The 12636-nt window shown below is 36.0% G+C and overlaps 1 protein-coding gene across 3 annotated transcripts in view; it reads right to left on the bottom strand.

Moving 5' to 3' along the window:
• Window positions 1-5643: 5643 nt before the first annotated feature.
• Window positions 5644-12636, bottom strand: part of LOC145986437 (deoxynucleoside triphosphate triphosphohydrolase SAMHD1-like) — a 130056-nt gene continuing 123063 nt past the window's right edge. For all 3 annotated transcript variants that reach the window (XM_083120454.1, XM_083120455.1, XM_083120453.1), the window contains exon 11: window positions 5644-11475. In XM_083120454.1, coding sequence (XP_082976580.1) covers window positions 11450-11475 — 26 coding nt within the window. In that variant the 3' untranslated portion in view covers window positions 5644-11449. The remainder of the gene's footprint in view (window positions 11476-12636) is intronic.

Below are 12636 nucleotides of genomic sequence, written 5' to 3'. Positions count from 1 at the left end.
AATATTAATAACCAAACACCACTGCTAAGTATTAAGTACGAATCACTATTAATCATTGAATTAAAAAGCATCATCATTAAATTTACAGAGCATCATCATTAAATTTAAAAAGCATCATCAGTAAATTCGTCATGGTTCTGATGTAGGCTTTTTTGCGAGTTCAACTGTGACGAGAGTCTGTTGTTGCATTGCGCAGATGTTTTAAAATGCATAGAACTTAGGTAGCAATTGTTATCCATACATTCATTTTCTTAATGGTTTGTGTGTTTGTTTTGCCACAGAAAATTTAGTACGAGGCGTATTTTTTAAGTACCGTTTTAATATGTACAAAAAACAAGTAAACTTTTTGTAACAATTTTATTGTTACATGAAAGACCACACTTTTATCTACTTTTCCACATAATTGCCACCAATATTAGGCACTTATCATATCGAACAACAAGCTTTTGTATTCCGTCGTCATAGAAGTTTCCGCCTGAGTTGACAGCCACTGCAACACGGCCGTTTTGAGGCAGTCGTCGTCATTGTGGCGCTGACCTCCGAGATGCTTTTTCAGTTGCAGAAACATGTGGTAGTCACTGGGCACTAGATCGGGGCTGTATGGAGGATGATCAAATTGTTACCAGCCAAATGATGCGATGAGATCTTGAGTTCAATTGGCTACATGTGGACGGGCATTGTCATGCAGCAAACCGATCCCTTTACTCAGCATGCCGAACCTTTTGTTTTGAATGGCAAGGCGCAGTTTTTTAAAGTCTCACAATATGTTTAGGAATTTATTGTATCACCACGAGGCAAAAAATCAACAAGCAACACACCCCTTCCTGTCCAAAACATGGTACACATGATTTTCCGGACTGAAATTGTCTGCTTAAACTTCACTTTCTTGGGCGATGTTGAATTCCACCATTCCATGGATTGTTGTTTTGTTTCGGGTGTAACATAGGCCACCCATGTTTCATCGTCTGTGACAATTTGGCTTAAGTACGCATCACCTTCAGCTTCATAACGCACAAGAAAAGTCAAGGCGCTACCTAAACGTTTGCTTTTGTGCGCCTCAGTTAACATTTTTGGTACCCATCATGAGCACAATTTTCGATAGTTTAAGCGTTCGTAGATAACACTTCTTGAAACTTCAGGGAACTCCTCTGATAATGAAGAAATCGTGAAGCGTCTGTTCTCTTTCACTTTTTCGTCGACTTTCTGCACCAAATCGACAGTGATCACTGAGGTTCGCCCACTCCGTTCCTAGTCATGAACATTCTTTCGGCCATCTTTGAAAGCTCTTACCCATTTGCGTACCATTCCATCACTCATAATGTTTTGTCCGTACACTTCACAAATCTGACGGTGAATTTCAACTGCTTTCACTCCTTTAGCACTAAGAAAACGAATAACAGGGCGTATTTCACAGTCGGCAGGATTCTCAATCGGCGGAGGCATTTTAAATACTCAAAAGCAAATGTATACACGATCGATTGTTGCCGCAATGGCATCTGTGGCTTGCCAACAGATGTAGGTACACAGTGCACATGCACGGGACACCAACCGCAGCGCTGCTGCGGCGGAATTTCAAAATGGTACTTACTTTAAATAGGACAGTGACAGAACTGTATGTATGAAACGCACATGACATTTTGTGCTATGTAATGCCTGCTTATGTAAAGTGCATTAGCGTGCATAACTTGCACATAGATGCTTTGCACATTGTGTGATTACACGTGTGGGACTGGCATAGCTCTTCATTGGCTGGGGAAGTGTTCATCACTGTTGGAAGGGGGAGTTCCTGTGGTCCTTTTCTTGTGGAAGGTTATCATTGGTGATGGTGTCGGCTGTACTCGGCAGTGCCTTTGTCAAGAATTCAGTGTCCATTCACTCCCTTAGGTGGAGTCTCTCTGGAAGTGGCATCACGCTCGTGCAGAAAGAGAGAAGGGAGAATACATTTAGAGAAGGTTGAAGGCAGTTAGGGTGGTAGAGGAATGCAATAATCAACCATGGATGAAAGCTGAACATTTTCTGAAAATTGATAGTTGTAAGGGGGAACTATTTGTGTCACTGACAGAGACTGAATTTCAAGGAGTTGGCTGATTGAAGGTCTTGTTGTGGTGTGTGACAGCAGTGGCGTAGCAAGGGATTGGCGAAGTGGGCGACCGCCCGGCATCTCGCGCTTGAAGGGGCCTTGCGTTCCATGGGGTTGATACGAAAAATGTAATAAATAGAAGTGAGAAAAATAGTTGGAAAAGAATAATTTTTGTGGACATTAAAATTAAACCATTTTGTATTATCTGGCTTTAAATTTTAGTTTAAAGTTATAATTTGAACGAATATGTCAAATCAGAGATATGACACGCGCCTAAGGGGGACCTGGAAAAAGTATACATAATTGTTGTATTTCTCATATGAAATATTTACGCAAAAATTGACGATAAATTGTGTGGGCATTTTTATCCATTTATTCTTTTCTTGAATAAAAAGTGCTTTTGTTTTGTATTTTCTTCTATATCTTTACCTTGCACTTCCAATTTTAATATGTTAACACTAAAACACCTCTAACTCCCAGGAGAAAGGTGTGAGGCATTTACATGCTTGCGTTGTTTTCAACTCAAGAAGGGAATGGATAATATCAGCAGTTCGTTCCCACATCTTCTGATGCAGCGATTGCTCTCTGTAACGAGTACGAAGATGATTTATCCTTCGAATTTCCTGACCAGGTTCTAAGTTTCATCAATATGCTTAAATAAATCATCACAACAGCACCCACAAGTGCTCTGGCAAAGTTTCTGCTCCTTGATAACTCTACACTAGCTTCCAGTGTTCTCTTACAGCCTTCTGTTTGTTTCTTACTCTTTCAGTAACAGTCACGACAGAACTACTATTTTTCTCAAAATTGAAACAAAGAACTCCTGAGAATTAGATTTGAGAGATTTGTAGAGAAGTATGATTCAGGCCAAATTTAGCAGACTCAGTATTCTCACTGTTGAACGTGAAATGACAATATCTAATGATGTTGTGAAGTAAAAGCATGCAGCATAAAAGTGTCATTCGTAGCCCAGAAGTCGGCTTTCTGTTGAGAGGAGCAGGGGAAGGGATAAGTAAGTATTTATCTTTTCTTCTTTCGAGTACACAAATATCAAAGAAAGATAAGTTATAATCTATGAAAATTCACAGGTATAGAGGTTCTATTTGTGTTATTAATCTAAGTGTAACCCCAACCAGGCATTCAAAGTAATTACAGTAAAACCTTGTTAATCCAGACTAAGTAAGGGGAATAAGTTGACCGGTTTAACGAAAGTCTGGATTAACAGAAATAACCTAAAAGAACAGTAGAAAGTACATTAAAACTCCGTTTATAGCAACAAAATAAGTTTATTATGGTGAATTTAAAGGGCATACGCCTAAATACACTATACAGTAGAGGACAAAGTCTGCTGGAAACGGAATTTCATCAGTGGTTGACTGCCTTTTCTTTGGGGAGTTCTCTTGTTGACTTCTAGCCACATTTAAAACCTTGCATTCTGCTTTTTTGGGGCCTTTTGACTCTGGATCAATCAAAGTCCAGCTTATTGAGGTCCGGATTAACGAAGTTATACTGTACATCAATTTCTTGGAGGCATTTCACTGTACATAGGGGGGCCAAATTTGTTTCTTGCGGTGTGCATCTGACGATTTTGTTACTTCACTGCATCATATATGTAATACTACAAGAACATTTCAGACGTATACAAAATTAGATTCACAACTATCATCTAAGTCCTGAAATTCAAATTTTATCTGGTATGTACAAGTAATGTGCAACAAAATTTAAAAAATAAAAAGTCAAATTAGCTGTACCAATTGACTGCCTCATCACCAAAGATTCCACACGTTTGGAGCAAATTACTATCATTTTAAGATTTGTGTGGGGAGCCAGCCTCATAGCTAGATATTTTGGCACCCTAAGCAGGATTATGGTTTAGTGCTATACGAAACACCGACAATTTATGTACGTCCTTCGATATTTTCCTATTATGCCATGGTTTGGGATAAATAGTAAAAATTGTATTTAAAAATTTGCAATTTGCACTTCTGATTTTGTTTTTAAAGAAGTTGAGCATATTTAAGGATATTTCAGTTATGTCTTAAGCCTGAAAAATATCTTTAAAAATGTACTATAACTACTACTTTGGTTAAAGAAAACTCCAGCAGTGCATTCTGTACCTCCGCTAAGTGTAAATTTCTCCATTGCATATTATTAAATATAATTTTCGTCAGAAATTTATTACGTATTATTATTTAAATATGATAATCTGCTGATGGATACCTGAAGACTTTGTATCAATTGACTGAGATTTCAAATTTAAAGAATGGGTGGGGGCCTCTCATTCTAATCTCAGCCAAGGCCTCGCGATATGTTGCTATGCCACTGTGTGACAGGTTATGTTTTTTGGTTAGGGGTTGGTGGGGTGAGAGCATATACAAAACTTGAAATAGGCACGTATCAGACAGAGGATAATAATGATGATCACTATGAGGGTAATGGCACAATGAACAATGAGAAGTACAGAGTGAGTGGAATCGCCATCTTGTCCTCACTTCTGGAAAGGGATTGATTGATTGATTTAGTTTATTTTACTTCGCGTTTTGTGCCTCTTGGCTAATTTGCGAAGATGGGGATGAGTGATGAAATTGATGAATGGACATTCACAAACAAGCCCGAGCGGGATTCGAACCCGGGACCCTTGGCGTTCCAGTACGATGTGCTAAGCACTCGGCCACAGGGTTCTGGAAAGGCAGAAATGATTTGTAAGTTAAAATGCTCTTGCTGCAGGGTGTACTACACATTTCCCTCTAGCATTTTGAGTGTAGAATAAGGTTTGTGAAGATTCATTGTTGTTTATGTGCCCCTGACTCGCCCTATTGTGTTTTGATATTTAATTTATTGTTTTGTAAAGGGGGTGGGTAGTGTCATGTACAAATCTAACATTGGGGAAAGGATAGGAGTTTTTCTTTGTTTCTTTTCCCTGAGTGAGCAGTTGTTTGTGTAATGCAGATTTTTTTTTTTCCCTGTTCATGCACTTATGTTATGTTGTAACGATTCGCAGCGCCACAGTGATCTAGATATTTAGCGACAGCATGTTAGCTGACTCCGCTCTTTTCTTTTTTCACTTATTTAGCTGGCAATGTCCTAGCATTACTAGGTTGCGCATGAGCGATTGTGTCAATGATTTTCTCATGAAAACCACCTTTCGGCCACATCGCAACTGGTATGCAAATAGTCAAATCAAGCATTTGTTGACTGTTTCTGACAGTGCATATATTATTATTATTATTTTAAGAAAAAATTATAATCATGCTTAGGAAGGGTGGGTTTGTCTCCTTTTTCTTTTATTTTTTTGTATGCCCTTCAGGCAAGTTGGGGGGGGGGGATTTTTCTGTCAGGTCTGATTATGCTCTGTTATGGGGTTATGTGAATGTGTTTGTGCATTACAAGTCAGTTTCACCCACATTGTCATATCGTGGTTTTAGTTGAGAGATGGTGATGGTGTCTGTTCTTGGTTTTCCGTGGCCAGCAATGAATGTTACTTCATAAGAATTGGCATCCATTTTGCACAATATGGTGTCCTTGTATTTGTATGAGGATGCGAACAAAAAAACATTTCATGAAATGTTTATTCCACACCATTTTTATTCTCCATTTTTCTTGCATGCATTTTCACAGTTATGAAGCATAACACATACATGAGAAATTAAATAAATAAACACAAAATTAATTCCAAACCTTAAAATCAAACACAAACAAAATAGTAAAATAAAAATTAAAAATAAACATCAACTTCCCAACAAAATTATTGTACTTGTAATTATTCAATGACTAAATTTTAATCATCAAGCACCAAAAAAACTAGAGATTTACATACACTAAACAAAACACACAAACAACTCATAAATTAATAATGATTTTGGCATAACCAAGGAACATAATTTTATACTAGGAAACATGTGGTTTTTGCATTGCATTGCAGGTTTACCCCATCCAAATAGTTTTTCATTTTTATCAATAAGTGTGTAAAATTGACTGTTTAACAAAGTTAGGCTAAACATTTGCTAGAAACCCTCAGAAAAGAAGAAATTCTGAATTTTTCTCTGAATCAAATGGTGAAACCTTAAAACGTGCTTTTAAGACTGAAAAAATATACGTAATGCATGGAAGAAACAGAAAAAAGATGCAATTGAAAATATTAATTTCGAAAATAATGCTTACTTATCAAGGGTAACTTTGAAAAACAATAAAGAAGTATTAATATTACTGAAAAAGAATCAACACTACATATAACTTGAATAAGTTGTCTGTAAACCCCTAGAGTTTGACTTATAATCAGAAATAATAAATAAATAAAAAATACAATATATGTATATATAGTAATTCAATAATGCTTGGTTTTGTAAAATTAGATGTATGACAAATCATGAGAAATACTAAATTAAGGTATTTTTTACATTCTATTTTTGTATTTACAAAACTGAAGAGCAATCAAGTCCTGATCATTACCACTACAGAAGGCAAACATTATGCTTTGCAAAGTTTTACATGATTTTCCAGAAAGCTGAAGACAAGTTCTTACCACACAGTGCACAAATATTTATACTATGGGAATGAGAGACAAGGTAATAGATAATTTAGGTACTCACATTTTCCGCAAAGCTGTTTTAAGTAATTGTATTTAATTGTGGTATAAAGATATATTGGGGAACAAAACTGTTGTAAATATGAATGTCATGACACAATACAACTCCCAGGTTGTAGACCATTTTTTTGGTGTAACTATTATGCACACAACAATGAAGTTAACTACTTCTGTAGAATACGTAATATCGAGATCACTCGTTAAAACACATAAAAAATAGGCTTCAGAGTATTGTTACACGTATGGAAATAGTGAACACAAACTACATCAGTTATATATCACATTGGCTGGTATGTCTATATCTAAAAGTCACATGGCTATATCTAAAAGACACATGGTGTTTAAAAGAAAAACAACGCAACCTGATGAGATATGTCTGCATGAAGAAGTGATGTATATACATACATAATTTTACTTTAAGAATGAACAAATTGTTATTGCTTGGTACAGTTAAATCTAAATTGTGTGCTCAGTAAAAATGATAAACTTACAACTTAACTGCACCTTGTATGAGAACTTCTCACAATACTACTTTTATGTTTAACTTATAAACATAATAATTAGGGGTGAGTTGCTACCAGTTTCAATTTATACCAATGACAATTCTCACCAACATCTATCAATTCTTGAACATTATACCAATTGAAAGTTGTTTTAAAATATTTATATACGTTCACATATGAGGTGATCAGAATGTTGAAATAGCAATCTTTAATCTCAAAAGCCACTCTTGTCACACATTATTAATAAAGTTATTGCATAATTAATGAAAATTGCACATTTACCATAACTTACAAGACAATGTGATGCACAAAAGTGTTGAGCAAGCGATTTGCAGAGTCCATGAAGTACCTAGACTCTGAAAAATTATCTGTTAGTGTCAGTGATTAAATTCGAACTGATACTTTCCAATATCAATGCTGCTGGTATCAGCTGATATATTGGTGTCAGCATTCAGCCCTAATAATAAGTCATATTACAACATGTGTACACTATAAGCATGTAAATTACTACAAAACACTTCATAGGAACTAATAAGTACATTATATTTTATGTTGTTATTCCATTCTATTTGATGATCATGGAAAAAATCATGAATGAATAGTATAGAAAAAGGGGATTCCTGGATGGGAGTCAAAACTGAATTGTATGGTGCTACTACCTACTTGATAATGCCTTCCTGAAGTCGAACACTGATGGGTCTCCCATTGTTCATAAAAGTACTAAGTACTTTTAACAATAAGTAATATACATAATTGGTTTCCACTTAATTTTATAATTATTATGAATAAATTATTAATACGAGAAAGTAAATCCAGTCACTTACATTACTTATTGTTCACAATGCTTTAATTAAAGCAATTGTAGGTAAGTTCATATGCAAATAGTAATACATTACTGTGGTGCATGACATTTGTACTACATCTCCATACCTTGCCTGAGCTGCTATCACGATGTTGTGAAAAGGTGATATCCATATCAATGTAAGCATGCAACGAAAAGAATGGTGGTTTCTCGAAAATAAATAGATCCAGTTTTTTTTTTTTTTAATATGATACGTATTACATGAAGAAGCAAGTGAGCAGGTAATAACACCAACAAACCGTGTACATTACAATAGCAATTTCTAGCATATAGAAGTATTAAGGTTCCTTCTGTAATGAGGTAACTTAACAAAGATCAACAAGATACACATAAATGGCAAGAATTATGCAATACCGAAAAAATACTGGATTGACTATAAAAATTTACTTTGGTGTGTAACACACAAAAATAAAATTCATATTAATAATGCTATTAAAAGGATAACATGATCTAGTGTTATATTTATCTCAACATATATGTGTTGTAACTTTTGATCTATTTCAATTAATTTCTATATGATACTAAATACTGTCGTTAGGCCTTACATTTGACATTTCTATGAACTACTCAATAAGTTGATCCCATATGTCACATTTTAAGTATTAATTCATTCATACTTATCATCATACTGCAACTAGGATCCTTAAACTTCCCTGACATTCAGATTTATACAAAAAACTAAATATGCTGACCAAGGCAGTAATTTATTTTATTAAAAACATAAACCAAACGTAACGTTTCAGCATATTTAGTTTTTCATAATCATGGAAACAAGGCTTAATGGTGTTAAGATTTATACAAAATGAAGTTTTAATAATGTTCCATTCCAATTTGTGTATAACAAAGACATTAGTCGATTATTCTTAAAGAAGTTTATTACATGTAAAAAAATAATTGGGAAAAGAGAGACGCGGTAGTATATAAATACGGAGAAACTAGTACTCACTTTATCCGTGAAACTGTTGACTTTTTTGTAACTTTGTGGATGTACAATTCAATCCCCATAGACCTAGCCCTGCGTTCAGTTGAAAGAAGGCTGAAAAAAAACAAAATCCATGCTCTAGAGGTACAAGAAACAACCAGGCTGTTGGAACTTTGTCTAAAACACAACTATTTTCAGTTTGAGAATAAATTCTACAATCAATCCAAGGGCAATCCGCTATCAGCTCCTTTAGCCAACATCGTCATGCACCTGGCTGAAAAAGAGATACTCCACACTCCAGAACTACAATACATCTGATATGGAACATACACGGACAACACAATAGTAGTATACAAAAAGGCAAAAGAACTCAACCTTCTAGTGAACAAGCTAAGATCAAATTCCTGGACATCACCATCAGCCGTGCACATAAGAAATTCACAACCACTGTATACAAAAAACCGGATGCAGGCAACCAGTACATACACACTCTCTCTAGCCATCCCCCCAAAACTAAAAAGCTAATGTGTGGCTGAACTTTTATCGAAGAGCCTTCTCCTACTGTTGCAGAGAAGGGGATCTACGAGAGGAGATAGCCACCATCACTGAAATAGCCTTGAAACATGGCTACACAGAAGCACAACTTTCCACTTGGTGCAGTAAAGCGGAAATAGAGGTCAGACACCCTAATCAGTCACAATCAATCTCCAGTGGCTAATATAAATGGTTTGCTTCCCGTACCATCCCACCACATCCAACTGCATATCCAAAGCCCTTCTTCCATATGGCATTAAAGTAGCGCACATACCCAATTCCAAAATAGCTGATAAACTAAACAAACACAAACTGTAGGTTCTTCCTCTCCCCCCTTGATAACCCAGGTGTATACGATGCAGAGTGCGAGTGCAAGGCACATTACATTGGCAGGTCCATCAGATACGTCAATGAAAGAATCCAACAACACTTAACAGATGCGAAAAAGCCCAACCCACTACTGGTCTTGCTAAACACATCAAATGCAATAGCCATAAAATTCAAAAGGTACAAGTTAAACACACTGCCCACACACTCGCAGACACCAAAATCAAGGAAACACATGCCATAATGCACTTCCCGCACGAGCTAAACATCAATAGAGGACAGGCACACTACACTTGGATTCTCCTACTGCAACAGGTATCGCCCGGAAATAGCAGACGACAGGTACCCAGATGCACAGTTAACAACAGCGCACCTAGCGGCAGCCGGAGAACTACAAACACAAGATGCATGCCAAGCAACAGTACAGCAAGTTCCAACGAGGATGGTGGCAGTGGCCACTGAAATTAATCAGAAAAAAAAAACAGCTTTGCGGATAAAAGTGAGTACTAGTTTCTCCGTATTTATATACTACTGCGTCTCTCTTTTCCCAATTATAAATTAATATTTAATCTAAATTATTTGTTAAATAATGATGTAATGCAGGTGAAATGTAACAACTATGCAAGTAGAAAACAGCAATTGCTGGAAAAAATACATTAAAATTAACAATACTTACAATACAACAATACAACTTCTCATATCTTGTTTAACATTACATATAAAAATAATAGCAACAAAAAAAGGAGACCGAGCAAGAAAAAGAGAGATTGTCAGAACAGAATTCAATTAAAAACATGTAACATGACAATATCATATATTTGTCTACACCATTTCTTATCAGTGTACTTTTAGAAACCATAATTTAACCTAAATTAATCTGCTCTTTTGAATCAAATTAAAAATTCTGTTTACTCCAAATGGTTTATTTTCCCAGCAGCCAGTAGACATTCTACTTTGTTCATTTCATTTTGATTTTATAATAACTGAACTAAAAATAAATAAATAATTATACCTACATTTCACAAGTTACCATGTAATACCTCCTCAACATATCTATGCTTCTGTAATGACTATTGGTAAATTGCATTTAGTAATATTGAAAAACCTGAATGTTTGACTTAATCAGTCTTAGGGAGAGTCTTAGGGAGATTTCCGACAGAATGACAAGAATCACTTGAAAACGAACCTTAAGGAACAAATGCAATGTTTCACACCAAAGTGAAACAACATGATGCACATGTTATTTGCCACCTGGACCTGCTACTTTTTCTACTGCATGCAACACACTGGTTTGCTCAGTTTATATTGTGCATGTGCAGTGAATGCTTTCTCCAGACTGGAGGGTGAATTACCTACTCAAGTGGGGGCAGTTTTCAGTAAAGTGACACTTGCTACTTTTCACATTGTAGTGAAATCTCCCTTAGCCAATTTTCACTCCTTTTGTAAAAAAATAATAATACACGGAATGTTCTTATGAGGTAGCAAAACAGTACATTAGACAACAGTGCCCTGTTCATCACTTATTTCCAACATTCCTTGTTCAGCATTTGTATATAACTTGGCAACTTCCTGTGATTTCCTTGATTCCTTACATACTGGTATGCTGGACCATCCCCGACACTTGCTTGAGATGTGATTAACAACAATTATCTTCCAGAAAACCTTAAAAATACAAAACAGCGAAGATGAAAGTAAACACTTGCAAACAAAAAAATAAAAAATCAATTTATTTTATTGAGAATTTGTCTTATTACCATTTAAGGTTTTCCTGTGGGCAGCTTCATTTACAATAAAATATAAGTGTCTGTTTTGTTTAACATGAATGTGCATGACTCTTCTTCACTTACTAATATAAAAGTATACTACAAGGGGCTTACTGAAAGTAATGAGCAGCAATTTTTCATGAAAAGGAGTTTTGGTTTTATTAAAGAAAAACTTACATCATAATTTACAGACGTTTCTTTACTTTTCAACAAAGTCTCCATTTCATTGCATGCATTTTTCCCACCTTTCTGGAAGATTGAAAATACCCTTATGGTAGAACTCCATTCCAGCTTCTCGCAGACCTTAACACACTGCTTTCTGTATGTCCTCCGTCATCTGATAGTGTTAGCCTCGTAACAGTTCCTTCACAAAACCAAACAGATTATAGTCGGAAGGTGGAATGTCGACCCTGTAGAGAGGATGTGGCAGAAGTTCCAACCCTATTTTCCAAATTTCTTCAATGGTGAACTGAGCAGAGTGCGGGTGTACATTATCGTGTTGAAGGACGATTTTCTTTCTAGGATGTTTATCTCGCAATGCACGACAGAGCTTATTAGTGTTTGGATATAATGACGAGCATATATGGTTACCCAAGGTTCAAGAAATTCAACCAGAATGCACCCCTCTGTATCCCAGAAGATGGTGCCCATAACTCTGCCAGCAGACGTCATTGCCTTTGCTTTATTTTTTGCCGGTGACGTGGAATGGTGCCAATCCATGCTCTGTCGCTTTCTTTCCGGTTCATAATGATGGAACCAGTTTCATCACTAGTCACAATACTCAATAAAAAATTATCACCTTCATTGCGATATTTCTGAAGAAGTTCTTGAGTGGTGTTTTTTTCCTGCACTATGTGATCTGCGGTAAAAAACATGTGGCAGCCAGCGGCAACAAATTTTTCGATAGCCTAACCTTCCAATAATTTCCTGCACTGCACTGTGTTCTATCTCAAGTATTGCTGCAATTGTATCCACAGTGACACTTCTGTCTTCTTTAATAATGTTGTCAACTCTTTCCATGTTGCATTCCGTGGAGGCAGTTCATGGGCGACCACTCCAA

The sequence above is a fragment of the Lepisma saccharinum genome, chromosome 4 (assembly GCF_977018435.1).
Source record: "Lepisma saccharinum chromosome 4, izLepSacc3.1, whole genome shotgun sequence".
NCBI classification, from domain to species: Eukaryota; Metazoa; Arthropoda; class Insecta; order Zygentoma; family Lepismatidae; genus Lepisma; species Lepisma saccharinum.
Note: the sequence above shows the minus strand (reverse complement) of the source record. Positions and strands in the feature narration are given on the sequence as shown.